This window comes from Cucurbita pepo, chromosome 8 (assembly GCF_057944985.1).
Source record: "Cucurbita pepo subsp. pepo isolate OVF chromosome 8, ASM5794498v1, whole genome shotgun sequence".
NCBI lineage: Eukaryota > Viridiplantae > Streptophyta > Magnoliopsida > Cucurbitales > Cucurbitaceae > Cucurbita > Cucurbita pepo.
In genome coordinates, this window is record NC_141805.1 from 12,283,074 (window position 1) to 12,301,842 (window position 18,769).

An 18,769-nucleotide genomic window follows, 5' to 3' on the forward strand; every position below is an offset into this window, starting at 1 on the left:
ATTATTTTTTAAAGTTTAAATACTTGAATTTGTAATTTAATTAGTGTTTCTATAATTCATGCTCATGGTTAACTATATGAAATCGCTCTCATTTACTATATTTATATTTATCTTAAGGTAGATTTGAATATATATTTGTTTATATGTTTTTATCGATATTTATAAAATATATATCATATTCAAGGAGAAAAATGAAATCCCCCAACCCAAGAGAACAACGGTTGGGATCTAAACTTGGGAATGATCCAATCCAACTGCTAAACGGGTGTGGACTTGGCGGATCGTCAACTCAAGGCTGGTTGATTTCCCTCGTTGTCCCGAATTATACATTTGTCCGGTGATCTTGGAAGCCATACCCAACTTGATTCTGCTGACGAAGAATTGTGCAGAGAGGGTCAAAGCAAGCGATGACAATGATCACAGACGGAGTTGATGACGAAGACAAGTGGCTTGCTGTTGGGATCGCCGGCCTCCAGCAGAATGCGTTCTACATGCACCGATCTCTGGTATTGCTATTGAATTCTTGCAACTCTAATTGTTTTCGTGTATATTTCGGAATAAAAGTCTGTGTATAGATCGAGGAGGAGTTAGTAAAGCTTGGAATGTTTTTATGCAAAGATGAGGTTTCTCATTAGAACCCTAATTTTAATTTGGTGTTGGAGCAGGACTCGAACAATCTCAAAGATGCCATGAAGTATTCTTCACAGATGCTGTCTGAATTACGTACTTCGAAGCTTTCACCTCCTAAATACTACGATTTATGTGAGTTATTGCTCTATATCAATGGGTAGCTCTATTTTTGCCTTAGAAAGTGAAGACAGTAATAGAATTTAGGAGTGATATTTTTTTTAATATTTTCAGATATGCGAGCATTTGATGAGTTGAGGAAACTGGAGATTTTCTTTATGGAGGAGACGAAGCGGGGTGGCTCAATAATTGACTTGTACGAACATGTGCAACACGCAGGCAACATATTACCCAGATTGTGAGTGATTTTTACTCTGAAATCTCATTTAGTAATTGCTGTTGTGGGTGCCACCAAATCTTCCAAGCTCAGCTTGGATTTAGTGGTGAACAACTCAACAATGTGTACAAATGGGGTAAAATGGAATTTGAAAGTAGCTTGGATATGTGTGGGTTCTTCTTAAATCCTTTCCTGGGTGTTCAAGCAATTATAGGTCAATTACCAAAGGAAATATGTTACCTTTTATCTTGTCGTACCACATTTTTTTTTGGAAATACTCTCTCCAATTGGGTGGTTGATGCACTTAGATAGGAATTTGCAGATTTGAAGGTGAACCTTTCTGTGTGGTCAAGGGTCCCAAAAAACTATCCTCAGTTTGATTAATGTTCTTACCCTTTAGACTGGAAACAAAATTGACCCATTTTTTGGCACTCCATCAAAAAGAGTTTTTCTATGGTCAACATTCCAAGTTTTTCTATCTTCTTAACGTTGGATCTCTGCTAATCTGAGGATAGATTCTTTTACAAAGGATTTTTATTTTATTTTATTTTATTTTTATCTGTGTGAGTGTGTGTGCATATCATACAGAATTTGGCTTCTTGGTGGAGTGCAAACCACAGTGATTCTTTCGGTAATTACAGCCTTTCCATGATTGTATCAAATTGGAAGGCATCTTTTGACGTGTTTGTGTTTTGGTAGGGGTTGCCTCTATCCCCGCCCTCAGGCTGTTCCTTTTTGAGCTTTCTAATTAAGTTTGTGATATGTTTCTTATTAAAAAGAAAGAAAGAAAAGAAAAGAAAAGAAAGAAAGATGCATTCATCCTTCGCTATTGGCTATGGAATTTTTAATGAAATGCTCTCTTATAAGTTATGAAAAAGAATAATTTAATCACAAAGAATTGTAAGCATATCCTAATATATTTAGGATATTTACGGCTAAATATAATTAACTGAATCTATGTTCAGTGATCAATGATATGTATGATGCGCCAGTTATTGGATGTGCTAATCCATGGTTTGACTACCTTGCTTCTCTCTTTGGCTGGTTTGAAGTTTTTGATTAGGTTGATTATGTTTATGAAAAGAGCCAAAGTTCACTGAGTTATATTTGTCCATCAGCTTTTGGCAATGCTTATTATGTCTATTGAGCATTGCTACCAGTGTATATGTATTTTTTTGTGAACTCTCTCTTGATCTATGGAATTTTCCAGATACCTTCTTTGTACTATGGGATCAGTGTATATCAAGTCCAAGGAGGCTCCTGCAAAAGATATTCTTAAGGATCTTGTCGAGATGTGCCGTGGTATTCAGCATCCCTTACGTGGGCTATTTTTAAGGAGTTATCTTTCTCAAGTCAGTCGGGATAAGCTACCTGATATTGGTTCAGAGTATGAAGGGTAAGGAATTCAAAGATTCATGGACTTCAGATGCGCGTTTTTATTTTTATTACAAAAATGTGATTTATTATAGAAGGCCTTTGCAGGATCCTTGGTTTTGAACTAGAAACCGTAGTGGGGTTTCCATGTGACCTCCTTGGGCTTCAGTTACATAGTTATTTTGTATTCATCTTTGTCTCATTTTACTTGGTTGGAGAACCTTTTCGTAGTTTGACTTTTTTTTTTTGTATGCTTTATTTTTTTATGGGCTTATGTTCTTACATATTTTTTTTTCAATGAAAGTTCTGTTTATCATAAAAAAAATAAAAAATCAGTTAATCTGCGGATGTTTCCTTGACTCCCACAGAGATGCAGACACTGTCAATGATGCAGTTGAATTTGTACTCCAAAATTTCACAGAAATGAACAAACTTTGGGTACGAATGCAACATCAGGTGGGTTCAAGACATCCGATATTGTCACCTACTCTCATGTTTGAACATGCATGGTATAAGGATGGTTGCATGTCATGAGGGTACAAATAGTTCATGAATGCATGATTTATGGTCATGCAGGTTATAATGCTTGTGAATCATTCATACTCTTAGCTGACCCTGTGTTGAGGCTTGCTGTCGGGCTTTCTGGTCTGCAGGGACCTGCCCGAGATAAGGAGAAACGGGAGAAGGAAAGGGGAGAGCTACGTGACCTTGTAACAACAGAATTCTGAGACTGGTTACTTTCACTAAAATGGCATTGTGTACATTCTCCATGTACGCTCATACAAGTTTCTGTCCCCCTCTTCTTGTTATTAGGTTGGAAAGAATCTGCATATTCTCAGTCAGGTGGAGGGTGTTGACCTTGATATGTACAAGGATTTTGTACTTCCCCGGGTCTTGGAGCAGGTGTATAATGTTCAGTTTTTTTTCCTATTTTGCTGAATCTCATAAGTTCATAACTTGTCATTTCCACTCTATTGATCATACTTATGTTTCACAGGTTGTTAATTGTAAGGATGAAATTGCTCAATTTTATTTGATGGAGTGCATTATTCAAGTATTTCCTGATGAGTATCACTTACAAACCCTGGATGTTTTGTTGAGCGCCTGCCCCCAGCTTCAGGTGGGAGCCAATACCATCACTTGTTTGCTTGAAAATCTATTTTCTTATATTGTAAAAAAAATATATATATAAATTTAAGTTTTTTCCTGTTTGGGATGATGAGCTTCGTTGTCAACTTCTTCAATGAGTTGTCTACAAACTCTCAATTCCCAAGCAACTTGTTGGGTGCTCAGCGACAGTTCTATATCGGTTGCATTATATTACTAGCTCTTATCATATCAAACAACTTCTACACACGTAAAAGATTTAGTGTTTTGAACATTCCTAGTTTGTATGCATTAGTAGATAAAACTGGTTGAATCATTTGTCAACTTCAATTATACATTATTCAAGAATTCAGGAATTTAAAATTTTATGCCAGGTTTTGAATCACCTATATAATAATTTTGTTTTCATGCTCATCTCCATCCATTTTTGGTTTCTTTCTCAACTTACCGTTGTCCTTGAGATGAAGATACTTGAAGATCAAATGTATTCTCTGTACTGGTGCATCTAAAACCTTCTGTGTTGGGTGTCAGTTGAGTCTATCCATCAATGTCGCATCATCATGAATGCTATATGCAAAGTGGCTTGGTTACGTTATGGGACATCCTTTGATTCTTAGTTTCTCTCTAATGCATGCATGGAGACTTTTCTTTGGGACGCATCTAATTTTGAGGATGTTCTTTGCGACACCTAATTTGTTGGATGTTTTGAGCCTCTTAGGGGGCATCACCATCTTAAACAAGCAGGTAGGTGTGCTTCGAAAACTGGCACATTGAGCTCGTGTCACTGCACTTATAGGAGTAGGGTCATACCATACTTTTTTTAGATTTTTATGGGTTTTTATGTACTCAATTAGAGTGAAAAGATGTATCACATTCAGCGGTTGGATTTTACAAACGCTTGATATTTTACTCATAATAAAAATTGTAGTTTACTTCACTTTACATTTTAGGAAGTTATTTAGCCTTATATGCTCCTTTCATGATTGTATTTCTCAGCCATCTGTTGATATTAAGACAGTGCTGTCCCAATTAATGGAAAGGCTTTCAAATTATGCTGCTTCAAGTGGAGAAGTGTTACCAGAATTTTTGCAAGTAGAAGCTTTTTCAAAACTGAGCCAAGCCATTGGGAAGGTAGTTCTCATATTTTATCCTTATAGATTCATAGTTAGAAATTTAATAGATAAGTTTTTTTATAAGTATTTAGTAGATGAATTAAATACATCCATTAATTGAGTATATAACTAATATTTGGAGTTGGGTTTATTTTCATTAAAAAGTTGTTCTTTTTCAAAAAAAAAATTTAGTTCCCAAAATAGCTAAAAATATTTTCATAAAGATGTGCTTTGTCCTTTCTTATGGAAGAGGGATGTAAGCTAGAAACCAAAAAAATTCTTTCTCAAGGCTGAACTTGATGGAGGCTAGCTTGAAGATTTAAAGCCAAATTTATGGGTATTCTTTGTGCGTATTGCTCTACCTTCTTTGGCTTTCCTCTCAGTGTCAGTTCATGTTTGACCCCATTCTTAAGCCTTTATTTCCACTTAGAGAAGCTTGCTAGTATCCATGGATCTTTCACCAGAGAAGCCGCCTTGACCTTTGAATTTGAGGCAGTTGGTCAATAATGGTGTTGCTCCATAGGTGTTAGACCAACGGACAAAAGACAGTGCTGCTTTGAAGGTCAGCAGGTTTCAAATTGATGGAAAAAAAATGCCCCTCCAAACCATTTTTTGTTCCAACCATCTTTACAGCAACACCACATCTGGTGACGTTGACCAGTTTGGTTTCTTCTTTCCTTTTTCAAATAAATTTTAATTGTTGTCATCATCACTATCTATAGTCTCTAGTTCATAATTTCTTTGATATCACTTCAATAAGTTAAATTTGATACATGTGCAATATTACTTTGCAGGTGATTGAAGCACAGGTTGATATGCCTACTGTGGGAGTTGTAACTTTATACTCGGCACTTCTCACATTTACACTTCATGTCCATCCAGAACGGCTTGATTATGCAGATCTTGTCTTGGTAATATTTGATTTTCAAGTGCTTTGGTGTAAAGTCTACCTAAGCTTATATTTTCCATCCATGACTCCTAAAAATCAAGTATCACTTTGCTTGCTTAGTGCACTCTCTACCCCCGCTTTCTTTCCGTTTGTGTTGTCTATTTTGACTTTCTAGTATGCTGTTCAATTGCCACCCATAAAGGGGTGATCGAATTTACTACCCACTTCAACTTAAATGTAGCCAAGGGAATGGAATAAAAAAATAAATCGCCTTTTTGAAGTTATTAATCCACGTAATTCTAGGTTAAAATACTAGGGACCTGTTTAGGAGTTGGATTCAGTTTTTTAGAGGAAAGAACTAGTTAAAACATGTTGAGATAATTGTTTTCTACATTTTCTTTCTATTAATCTGTTAAAATTACAGACTTGTAAGATTAGAAAGACAGTAACCTCAACCTCTATAAGCCATTTGATCGCACCTTTATAGAATGGTTATTAGAAACTGTGCTTCAAAGCAAACGGATAGACCCTGGATTTTCAGGCAATCAAATTTCCTAGTTGTACTTTCTTGCAGGATGGTACTGTTAGTGTTGTTTTGAAATTGTTCTCTTATAACAATAGTTTGTGTTCTCATCTGTTTTTCAGGGAGCATGTGTGGAAAAACTCTCTGGTAAAGGGAAAATTGAAGATAGTAAAGCAACAAAGCAGATTGTTGCCCTTTTGAGTGCTCCATTGGAAAAATATAATGACATTGTCACTACATTAAAGCTCTCAAACTATTCACATGTCATGGAGTACCTTGATGGTGAAACGATGAAAGTCATGGCATCCGTTATTGTACAAAGCATAACAAAAAATAAAACTCAAATATCTACTGCTGAAAATGTACATGATCAATTTTGTTGTTTGGTCTTTAATATTAATTGTGCTTTCGAGTTATATGACTTACATTTATGTAGGTTGAAGCTTTATTTGAATTGATAAGAGTGCTTATCAAGGATTTAGATGGGTCTCTTCCTGATGAGGTTCACTTTCTTACCTTTTATGAAAAACCTTTATATTGATCATCTATAAATCCTTCTTACTGATGGAACTTATCATCCTTTTATTTTCTTAAATTTGAGCCAACATTTGGGCGTGCTTCCGATTCATGATGTTGTTTTATCTTTTCTTTGTCCTCTCCCACTTCAATTCTATAGGTTGATGAAGATGATTTCAAGGAGGAGCAAAGTTCCGTTGCTCGTCTTATTCAGATGTTGTATAATGATGACCCAGATGAAATGTATAAGGTACTTCAGTACTTGGATTATATATACAATTTTTATCTCGTGGATACACAAATACTCCTTCGATCTTATTTCTTGAATGTACCAGTAGAGCTTGATAAAATGCAATGAGCAGCTTTAGTGGACTATGGCATGGACATTCTATAATTTTTTTAATGACACATATATATAATGAATACTTGATTGGTTTTTGGTACTGTCAAACCATTGCCTGGGTACTATTGCTCTGGACCTTTAGTTTCGCTACTTTGTAGTGTAGATGGTAGATAGATGAGAAAGTTCATCCAGCTGTTGTTGTGAGGCCCATGCTTTAGCTGACGGCCTTATCATCACTGGTAGCAGTATGTGGCTTCAGGGACGACTTTGAGTTGGCTGGTGGATCTTTAGGATATTCTTTGGCTTGCCATCTCTCCTCATTGGAAAGGGTCTGTTTGAGTTGAGGTTGATTCATTTATAAAATTCTATCCTGCCCCCAAATTAAAGTTGATGTCTAACTTCTATGTTTCACATCTTGAGCCAACTTATATTATGGGATTGGCTAACCATTGGTTGGCGTCATTCATAACTTGGTCAATCCAACCACCATAGGTTAACCTAGTGGTCAGTAAGGGCGATGAGTATAAGAATGGGTTCAATCTATGGTGATCACCTACCTACATATTTTCTTGCATCCAAATATAGTGGGTTAGACATTTGTCCAGTGAGATCAGTTGCGGTGCGTGCAAGTGAGCTCAGACACTCATGGATATAAAAAAATTAAAAAAAAAAATCTTTATCAATATATCCATAGGGATGAAGAAAAGCTAAATAATTATTAATAACTTTCATACTCTGTAAAATTTCCTTAAGAGGAAGGATGTTTTGATTTCTTCTGAATGGTTGATGTTTGTGAGGAACCATAACCTGTATTCTAATGAATTGCAGATAATATCTACTGTCAGTAAGCATATCCTGACAGGAGGAATAAAGCGTCTGCCATTTACTGTCCCTGCCCTTGTATTTTCATCTCTCAAGGTTTGCCTCTCTTGGTTCAGCTCAACTCTTTTGTTGATTCTTTTTTATTTTTAAATTACTTTTTGAGTCTTATAATTACGAGTTTATTGTTGTTTTAGCATGTGAGATCAGTTATTGCGAGTATTAGAGCTTTTCATAATTGTTGGTGTCATAAACTTGCCATTATGAGCTACTGGAATGAGTGGGGTTTCGTCCCCTCCGAAGTAGTGGAAGATTTGAAGTGTTTGAGTATTGAAAACCTCATCCCTCATTCCTGTGAATGACTAGGTGTAAAGGTCGACAAAAAAATTGCTGGAGTGAATCATAAAAACATTATTTTCTTATCGGTTAAAAAGGAGTGATTATGGCAGTGAAGATTGCTATGATTTTGTTAGTGGGGCATCATGTTTTGGAAATATAGTAACTGTGAATTACCTATTAATTGCAGTTGGTTAGGCAATTGCAAGGCCAAGAAAAAAATCCTTCTGGAGATGAGACAGCAACTACCCCAAACAAAATATTTCAGCTACTAACTCAGGTACTTCCTAAATGGAGCCGAGTGGCTGTCTTCCTTTTGTAAGCTTGGTGTCCATCTTCTAATATTTTGTTTTAACTGCATGGTATAATCTGTTGAAACTGTGGCTGCAATGTCAAATTGTGATTCTCTTGGAGGTTTTTCTTTTTCCTAAATATGTTTGTTCCTCGAGCTGGGTTTTCTGTGGCTCCCTTCTGTTGCAGATGGCTCATGTTTTATGCATGTTTTAAAGAACTTGTGTAATCTTGTTAATATTGAATTGAATATTTATAATGTTCCAACTTGTTGCCTTAGACCATTGAGACCCTTTCAAGTGTTTCAGCCCCAGAATTGGCGTTTCGGTTGTATTTACAATGTGCGGAGGTATGCCAAGAAATTTTGTACGTGATAGTTTGGATTATTATGATATGTAGCTGCGATTTTGATGTGCGTTGTCACTGACCAGGCTGCAAATGATTGTGGTTTAGAACCTGTTGCTTACGAATTTTTTACCCAAGCATACATTCTTTATGAAGAAGAAATTTCAGTAAGTTGGATCGGATCCTTTGTTCTCGTGTTAATTGTTTCATATATCAATTATTCCCTCCTGTGCTTATGACGTCGTGCAACTTTTATTTTACAGGATTCAAAAGCTCAAGTAACTGCGTTACATTTAATAATAGGCACTCTTCAGAAGATGCATGTTTTTGGTGTTGAAAACAGGGAGACTTTAACCCACAAAGCCACAGGGGTACTTTCTACATAATCCTGACACTATATTGTTTATATTTGACATGTGCTGGAATATTAATCTGCATCTACATCTTTTGTTTCTTTTATCACCTTCCACTCTAAGATCTTTACATATACTCAATTTGGAAATTTTGTTTTAAGTCCTTTTCATGTTTATATTATCTCTGTCCGGAAGATGGCATGGTAACAAGTTTAAGAATATGAAATATTTTTTGGCAAAGACCCTGACAAAGCTACCTCATGGTGCAGTACTCTGCAAAGCTTTTAAAAAAGGCCGATCAATGTCGAGCTGTTTATGCCTGCTCACATCTTTTCTGGCTTGATGATCATGAGAATATGAAGGATGGTGAGAGGTGAGTTACAAGTGTACAGCAAGTTTATGTTAATGGTCTCATGTCTTTTGGATGTGGGTCTTGTAGCTAGGCACTTCTTGCTTTAATGAACTGCTAAAAACATTCATTGCATCTTGATCTTTCTGATGTTATACAGAGTTATTATCTTATTATTGTGTAGACTTCATAAATGTACCCTGGATTTTCCTAGAGTTGAAAAGAAAATCTTGAATGCTTTATTTAAGAACATCTGATGTTCTTTGACTGTACTGTCTAAACAGAAAATAAGTAGAAAAGAGAGTTTAATGGCTTTTGTTACTGAAATATTGCAAATGCTGATAAACCAACCAGGGTTATGCTCTGCCTAAAGCGTGCATTAAGAATAGCAAACGCTGCTCAGCAAATGTCAAATGCAACAAGGGGTGGCACTGGGCCAGCGACGCTTTTCATTGAGATACTGAACAAGTAATTCTTGTATTCTGAAACTGTTAAAAGACTCTTGAACATTTGAGTATCGTTTTCTCCCGGTAGATAGATCATTTTTGTTTTGTTTGCTTTGCAGATACTTGTACTTTTTCGAGAAGGGCAATGAGCAGATCAGTGTAGGTACAATTCAGGGCCTAATCGAGTTGATTACAACCGAAATGCAAGGTGAGTCTGCTACACCAGATTCATCGGCAGATGCTTTCTTTGCCAGCACTCTCAGGTACATTGAGTTCCAAAAGCAGAAAGGTGGTGCAGTGGGTGAGAAATATGAGGCTATTAAGCTGTAAACTTAAAGTGGATGCCTGTAAATTAATGCCAACATTGACAATGTTACATTTTGCAACAAGTTTTGTTTAATTTAATTTAGTTATCTTTCTGAAGAGGCAGTTAGCTGGATACCAATTTTTCTATTTTCTTCCTTGCTTCTCTGTTATACAAAATGTCCATGATTCTAGCCACTTAGGGAGTTCAAGCTGTTCAAGCTTCCCTGTTCAGACTGATACTCTTTACTGGCTACTTTCCAGGTTGTATGCTTGGTGATCTCGTCTGACCTGTCGGAGCAAATATAGATAAAGACTAGAGATGTCTATGAGCAAATATAGATAAAGACTAGAGATGTATATGAGCAAATATATAGATTAAGACTAGAGATGTCTATTTTAACTCGTGGGATCGGGTGGTAAATAGAATAGGGGAGGCAACTGTTAGCTAAACAGGGTCAAGCGTGAAAATTATATATAAATGTATATAATTTGCTATTTGAAAGGAAGAATTTCACGTTACTAGAGATTGAAGTAGGTGACAAGGACAAGGACAGCGATGAGATACTAGCAAAATATGAAGTGTCATCTTAAAGCTAATTAATATAAGGAAAATATGAAATCTTAAAGCTAATTAACAACCCGTAGTAACACGCAAAATAGTTCCTATTTTGATATACCAATCAGCTGTCGGCCCCAACGACACCTCAACTTCAACTGTCGAAACTTCTTTGTCACTGTCATTTCCCTCTGATCAAGGCAGTGTACTCCCATGCTCCAACCATGCAGGCAGCCCGCCCCCTATGTATTATACTACATTTTTGGGGAACACATCAAAATGGCAACTGCTCATATATATATATATATATATATATATATATAACTTGTTAGTTGGTTGGTCCGAGTTTTAGTGACATAAATTTTGTAATTTTTCATGCCAATTTGTGATAGACACGCTAAAATTTCAATCAATTCTTGCTAATATTCACGCCAGGAAATTAAGAACATGAATCCAATAGCCCAAACAAGATGATCTCATGAGACCCGCCCGCTATTACGACGAAAAAAGCCCTGCCCTTTTCCTTCGCTACTAGGAGAGTCTGCTACTTCTATTAACGTCACTAAATAAGAGTTTGTTGATAAGTGTATTCTACTTTAATGTCTATCCATAAAATCATATTTTGGGAAACAACAACAATCAAACTAAAACAAACTAAATACAGAAAAAAAAAAAAAAAAAAACATTTAAAAAGCTGTTGGCATAAAATGAGAGCAGTTCTTCAAAAACTCCCATATCAGGATATCTCTCAAGCAACTCAAGCTTGGCAGTATTCATTGGAAGTAAAAACATCTCCAAAAAAAAGAACTATTTATGCTCTCCATACTACAAACAAAACCACAAGTCAAGTCAGAATGCAAATTTATAAATAAAAGAATCCATCAATGTTTCTCTTTGAAGCACACACTTTGCATTACAAATCCTTCCCCTTCTACGCTCCATACATACATATACACTTTTCAAGCACATCACAATACAACTCTTAGTGCCCTTCCACCAAAAACAAATTGTTGCTTCCTAACCCTTGTAGTAGCGTTCCAGTATCCAAATCTCTATTAGTACACAATTCAAACCAAAGGCTAAAATAAGGTGAGGAACATGACATGTCTTTTCATTCGATACCACGTGATTTTCAGGAATGCAGTAATAAACTACCCGATGATGCTTCACAGAGATTGCGAGTATTGCGGGACAGAAATAAATCAGACTTTCAGGCCACTACATAATCAAAAGGAAAGAAAGAAAAAAAAGGATGAGAGAATACAGGCAGACAAAGGGTGACGCCATGTTTTCACAACTAGAGTTCTGCTCATAATATCGAGCACGCTTTAGATTTGCCCTTCTTTTTTTTCTGCTTTGGAGGTTGAAGTACAACCCTAATTGCGGCATCAAAAACTCCCTTCACATTCTGTGGTCACATCACGTTCAAAACCAAATCAATAATCCATACTGCAATGCCAAACACCAGATCACTCACATAAGAATACAAATACCTGCTGAGTTTTTGAACTGCACTCGATGTACGCAGGAGCACCGATCAGCTTCCTGAGCTCCTCTCCCTTGACATTGACAAGAAATCCAAATTATACCAAAACAGCAAAAACACCTTGAAAATGTAAAATCATCTGGGATAAACATTTACCTGGGCTTCTGAAATGGGAACTGCACCGGGATGGTCAATAAAGAACTGTTCATCATCTCGAAGATCTATTTCGTAAAAAATAAGCATCAATGAGAACTAATCCAGGGCAGTCATTGATGGCACCACATGTAACCAACATTAAACAGCATAATCAATCCCAATACTGAATTGGAGAAGATAACTGACAAGATCAATTCCATTAACTTGCAACAAATTTCTTTACAACTGTACTATGTACCTAAAAAATGAATATCGCAATCTAATCAAGCAGAAATTGTACATGTACGCTTGCAAGAAACCGTTCAGATACTAGGTAACCATCAGGATCATAATACTACAAGATCAATTCTACTTCACCTTCTAGCCTACAAGTGTTGGTGAAGTTTTCTTTTTCTCTGCCGTGAGCGAAGTCGAGGCTCTTACTCCAGGCCAATAAATAATATCCAATAATTGAACTCTTCTTCTGTGTTACTTGCGCACAAGACCAACCACACGACAGATTAACTTCAACCATGCAAATGACGGTGATGTCAGGAGGGAAGTGCTAAATATGATTTCAATTCCAAACATTTGTCATTCTTGATAACATGGACACTCCGGGGAGACTAACATCTAGTCAGCAAAAGAACATTGTACTTCCTAGGGTTACGTATAGTCCAACTTCACAAGGTACTTTAGGAAGAATCATTTTTGTAAGTCTCAGGTAGGTGCATCCTTCCGAAGGTGGTTTTTCTTTTCATAAAAAATTTCTACTTTAGACTTTCAAGTAAAATGGAGAGGAGAGATTGACATCAGAAATTGTTAAAAGAAGAGGAAACGAAGAATCCTAATCATATATCAGTAGAGAAGAGACAGTATTTCAACAAATGTGTACTACATGCTAGAGCCAGCTGTCATTGTGTTGTTTTAATCACATTGACCGGTAACAGGCATCGAAACATGCTGAAATATACACTAAGATACTAGACGACCAACACCAACCCAAAAAAAATTATAAGTACACTAGAGGGTAGACAACCCAAAGAAGTTGCAAGCCCACAAGATGGGCAGATTCTTAAAATGAGCAAATGCTCCCCCAACACTTAAGGCTCAGAGAGAGAGAGAGAGGGGAGGGGGGAGGGGTTGGGGGAAATTATTCTTTTACATATTTGAGCTAAACAAGAGGCCTCAAGGACATGGGTTCCCATTTTATTTCATAGCTCAGCTTCACGAAGTATTTGGTGCAGATTGCTCCATATGAGCTTTGCAACCACCGAGGATTGAGAATTTTGGAGGCATTGCTGCGTCTCCTCCTTCGATCTCAAAGTGAGGACTCTATGCGTAATTTTTGAATTAATGATCATACTCGCCAGTGTGTAACAAGAGATTTTCTTATGACAAGGTGAAGGATTGGTACAAGATAAACAATGTAACGGCCCAGGCCCACCGCTAGCAGATATTGTGCTCTTTGGGCTTTCCCTTTCGGGCTTCCCATCAAGGTTTTTAAAACGCGTCTGCTAGGGAAAGGTTTCCACACCCTTATAAAGAGTGTTTCGTTCTCCTCCCCAACTGTGGAATATCACAATCCACCCCCCTTTAGGGTCCAGCGTCCTTGCTGGCACTTGTTCCTTTCTCCAATCAATGTGGGAACCCCACTAAATCCACCCCCTTCGGAGCCCAACGTCCTTATTGGCACACCGCCTCGTGTCTACCCCCTTCAGGGAACAGCCTCCTCGCTAACACATCGCCTAGTGTCTGGCTCCGATACCATTTATAACGACCTAGGCCCACCGCTAGCAGATATTGTCCTCTTTGGACTTTCCCTTTTGGGCTTCCCCTCAAGGTTTTTAAAACGCGTCTGCTAGGAAAAGGTTTCCACACCCTTATAAAGAGTGTTTCACTCTCCTCCCCAACCGATGTGGGATATGACAAACAATCAAGACTATACGTTATTAGTAATCGACAGACATTGCTAATCAGCGAGCAGGCATTCATCAGTAAGTTAATACTCACCGGAATTTAAAGGAAAGCATGCTTCTTCAAATGAGACATAATATTTTTCTCATAAGATTTCAAAATGAGAAATGATGGCATAACCTAAACATACATTATATAGAATCTACACTGTCAAGTAAGCGAAAGCCAAACAAGAATCAAATAATGAAAGATTCGAAGAACATGAGAAATATAATTTACCAAGCTTAGTTCCAACAAGAACAATTGGTACTCCTGGAGCATAATGTTTCAACTCTGGAATCCACTGGATATCATGCAAAAAATATGGACATAAAGTATTAGTAATTATATTTCAAGAACTAGTAAATGTTCAAAACCGGAGAAAAACTTATCATCATCCGTCATTATACCTTTTTAGAAACATTTTCATAGCTGGCCTTGCTAATGAGAGAGAATGCCAAAATAAAAACATCAGCCCCACGATAACTCAAAGGCCTTAGTCGGTTATAATCCTCCTGTCCTGTTCCATAGAATAACAAATTCAGCCCAAGAAACAAAGTAGGAACACTGAAAAGATAAGAAAATGATAGAATATCAAAATACCAGCTGTATCCCATAACCCTAGGTTAACAGTGCTCCCATTCACAACCACATTTGCGCTGAAATTGTCGAAAACTGTAGGCACATAATCCTACATTCCAGCACATTTCGAAAATAAATAAATAAATATCAAGTTTCTTAGAACAGGAAATAACTAGGAGAAAAACACGATTATAGATGAAAGTAATAAACAAAAGGTATATATAATGCAAATGATCATCTTAATTCAAAAATTTTCTTTTTATAAAGAAAAAAAGACATGGATGGAAAATATTAAAATACCCATCTGCTCATTGAATTTCTGACACGCAATCATAGACCAAGGATTTCACATCGAACTCTTTACAACAAGAAAACAAGAAATTGAAGCCAAATGGCAGAAGCAAAAGTAAAAAATAAAATCTTGAATACCAATAGATCCCATGTTAACCGAGCCATTCGTTATTACTAGGCAAGACATTACATTACAATCCCGATCCCAGCAACAGAAATCAAATAGAGTAACGATAATTCAAAGGAAACAAAAACACAAACCAATCAAATCGATCACATAGTTTCAACATTCAGTGGTATCAATGAGCGCAATTCCCTTCCCTCCCCTCCCGAACAACGAAAGAAGAATTAAAAAACACAACAAAGAATGACATTGAAGCAACAGAAAAAGTTTCAAAAGGAGAGAGAGAGAGAGAGAGACTGACAGTGGGGAAGGTGTTGCTGGTATAGGAAATAAGGAGACAAGTCTTGCCAACGGCACCATCGCCAACGGTGACACACTTGATGAACCGTGAAGCGCTCATTGTTGAGAAGCCAGAAAGGGAAAAGAGGCCTCAGATCGTGAACCTGAGGACAACAAAAAACGAAAGAAAACCCTCTAACTAGTAAACGGCGGCGGTTCAAATGTGCAGTTCCTCCTTCCTCCGGCAGTTGGTGTACAACAGTCAATAGCGCATCTGAAAGAGAAGAGACGGAAAATCAAACAACTGAAGAAAACCCTAAAATGGAGAAAAAGAGGAGAAATGAGAGAAGAACCAAAAGAGAAATTGAAGAAGAAGAAGAAGAAGAAGAAGAGGGCTAACCCTTGGAGAAAGAGGAAAATACAGTAACAAAAGGAAGAATTGAGAATCAATGGAGGCGGAAGAATGGTTGCAGAGAGAGAGAGAGAGACAGACACAGAGAGAGAAGGAAGAAAGAGAAACCTTTGGAAGCCGGGAAATAATGCCGATGAAGCGTTCGTTGAGCAAACCAATCTTCGCCAACAAACCTTGGTTTGTTGAGTTCTTTTTTATTTCTTTTTTTTTTTTTACTTTTAAGCTTTTTTTTTTTTCTTATAAATTTTATTTGGACTAAACTACAAATTTACCCAATGACCCGACATTCAGTGTAACCCACCATTTATGGGTTGTCTGTAAAATTTTCAGTAAATTTTATCTTGACTCACATACGATAGTTATTAAATCTTCAGGATCACTCAATATAATCTCAGCTCATTCATGTATTTCTCGTTTACTTACACATCATATCGTTATAAAAATTATAGTTATTAAATCTTCAAGATCACTTAATATAATCTTACCTTATGCATGTATTTCTCGTTTACTAATCATATCGTTATAAAAATTAAAGACGTTATTTAAGGAGCTGTTCAAGATTGTGAAGCCTCATGTTATCATTGTTATTTTAAAACTTTCAAAGACAGCTAAAAGAATTATTAATCGACAAATGTTGATTTTCTTTCCTTAAAAAACATATATTTGTATTTGTATTAAATTTTTCAAAAAATACAAACCATATTTAATCTATTTTTAAAAATATGTATGCATTAATAAATAATATTCGTCTGTTATAATGATAAATATGTATACATTAATCAATAATATTTATTAGTTATAATGATAAATATGTGTGCATTAATAAATAATATTTGTTAATTGTAATGATTTGAAGGTTACATATTTAATTGAGAAATACAACTATAGTTTAGAGTATTTAGTATATATATATATATATATATATATCAAATCAAATTCAGATATGAATTTTGGTCGAATTGTTTTTGATCCTAACAAGATTGTGTACTTTCTAAATCATTTTTTCCGTAAATATTTATATAATAAAGACTAAATTAATAAAAATAGAATTTTATATTTATCTTCGTCATATATTTTCAATATGATACAAAACTTGTATTGAAACACTCTTCTAGATCTTGATCAAGACTTGCAAAACGAATGAAGCGTATCGTCTAACGCCTTCCGATCATAATCGTCGGTGAACAGTATTATTCGTGACTATTAGAGCTCTCTTCCCGTGAAGATGCCTGTAAAAACCACCGTAAATTAGAAAACATGCACGATTTAGGAAAAAATCCAGTGACCAATCAAACAAATTCACTTCTATCCAGTACCTCTGGGAATCTCAGGCTAATCGGGTGGGCTTAATTGAGTGGTGGCGGGCTAATGGCGACCGTGTTAGGTAATAAGAGATTGGTATTTTTTTTTTCTTTTTTTTTTTATATTTTTTTAATATAATTTTTTAATTAAAAATTGAATATTAATGAAATAATCGTCTCTTCCTCCTTATCTTGTCACCCTAAAAAACCAAAAAAAAGAAGTTATATTAAGATCCAAAAATCAAAATCAAAATATATAAATATATCAATTTAAATTATTTATTTTAAAATTATTAAATTAAGATTTAATTTATTTTAAAAAAATTATATTAAATTATAAGATATTTTTATAATACTTACCGATACTTCAACGACACTTGAACCACGTAATGCAAATAAAATAAAACCAACATCATTAGTTAGCCGCTGCATCTATAAAATAAAATAAAATAAATATTAATAAAACAGAAATAACATGATATAAAATTTATAAATCATCCAAATAAAATTAAAATATAAATTTTAACTCACCCTTGGAAAAGTAGCTATTAATGTAATAGAAACCCATCCATGCTTATCCATGTGCCTCCTTAAATAAGTATCTTTAATTAAATTTTTATCACTGCACCAATAATAAATTTATTAAATCATATTGTTTTATTAAATAATATTCTTAATAATAAAATTTATTAAAAATTGAAATTTGATAGATAATTATTTTTTAAATAAAAATCTAAATATATATTTTATAAATCAGTTTAAAATTTAAAATTATCATATAAAAACAAAATGAAAATTAATATTTTTAAAAATAAAAAATGTAAATACAAAATTGTTAAAAACTAATTAATTTAATTATAAATACAAATTATATACTTACCTAAAATAATAATTAACTTGATTTATTATTCTCCAATATAATCCTTCACAAAAATTTATTATTTGATACGACTGTGGCAGCGGTGGAGGCGATGCTGATGGTGAAGGTGGAGGCGGTGCTGATCGTGAAGGATTATACATGTGATGCGAACAAATATAATAATCAATCGATAAAAATCCTAACCAACAAAAAAAAATTAATAAATATATAATTATAGGATGAGAAAACAAATAATTATAATAGAATGAACTATTATTTAATGATTTGTTCTGAAACTTACGTGGTTGAGGGGTGAAAGGTTGACTAAATTGAATCGGTGGTGTGAAAGATCGAGGTCTAGTGGGAGCACCAACTCCATTAGACAATTCCATGACGATTTGTATATTGAAAGAATGAATATCTGTGAAAAAATATTGTAAGAAGTGGTAAGGCTGGAATATATCTGATTTGTATATTGAAAGAATGAATATCTGTGAAAAAATATTGTGAGAAGTGGTAAGGCTGGAATGAATATCTGTTAAAAATATAATGGAAAAATGGTAAGACTGAAGAACCTATTTAAAGGAAAAAAATAATAATTTTTTTATTAATTTTTAATGTAAATGAATATAATATATTCAAAAAGATTTTAAAAAATATTCAAAAGATTTTAAAAAGTAATAATAAATCTAAGATTTCAAATCATATCTTAAAT

The 18,769-nt window shown here is 35.1% G+C and overlaps 2 protein-coding genes across 4 annotated transcripts; one reads left to right on the forward strand and one right to left on the reverse strand.

Annotated features, from left to right (window-relative positions):
* Positions 1-190: 190 nt before the first annotated feature.
* LOC111799760 (vacuolar protein sorting-associated protein 35A) lies at positions 191-10,190 on the forward strand. Of its 2 annotated transcripts, XM_023683230.2 has the most exons (21): positions 191-506; positions 666-762; positions 862-985; positions 2,175-2,360; positions 2,707-2,794; positions 2,992-3,048; positions 3,152-3,241; positions 3,336-3,458; positions 4,442-4,576; positions 5,352-5,468; positions 6,092-6,331; positions 6,406-6,471; positions 6,646-6,735; positions 7,657-7,746; positions 8,174-8,263; positions 8,555-8,623; positions 8,706-8,786; positions 8,883-8,990; positions 9,242-9,345; positions 9,676-9,789; positions 9,887-10,190. In XM_023683230.2, the coding sequence occupies exons 1-21, from the start codon at positions 408-410 to the stop codon at positions 10,095-10,097; spliced, it is 2,379 nt and encodes a 792-aa protein (XP_023538998.2). In that variant the 5' UTR covers positions 191-407; the 3' UTR covers positions 10,098-10,190. The 2 variants fall into 2 exon arrangements, with proteins under 2 accessions (XP_023538998.2, XP_086982080.1); XM_087125954.1 differs by lacking the exons at positions 191-506; positions 666-762; positions 862-985; positions 2,707-2,794 and having other exon boundaries at positions 2,217-2,360; positions 2,915-3,048.
* Positions 10,191-11,473: 1,283 nt separating this feature from the next.
* LOC111799761 (rac-like GTP-binding protein ARAC1) lies at positions 11,474-16,090 on the reverse strand. Of its 2 annotated transcripts, none has more exons than XM_023683232.2 (8): positions 16,003-16,090; positions 15,505-15,756; positions 14,810-14,897; positions 14,617-14,726; positions 14,447-14,510; positions 12,272-12,336; positions 12,123-12,188; positions 11,474-12,037 (listed from the first exon to the last, which is right to left on the reverse strand). In XM_023683232.2, exons 2-8 carry the CDS (start codon positions 15,601-15,603, stop codon positions 11,939-11,941), a joined length of 591 nt encoding a protein of 196 aa, XP_023539000.1. In that variant the 5' UTR covers positions 15,604-15,756; positions 16,003-16,090; the 3' UTR covers positions 11,474-11,938. The 2 variants fall into 2 exon arrangements, with proteins under 2 accessions (XP_023539000.1, XP_023538999.1); XM_023683231.2 differs by having other exon boundaries at positions 15,883-16,043.
* Between the last annotated feature and the right edge of the window lie 2,679 nt (positions 16,091-18,769).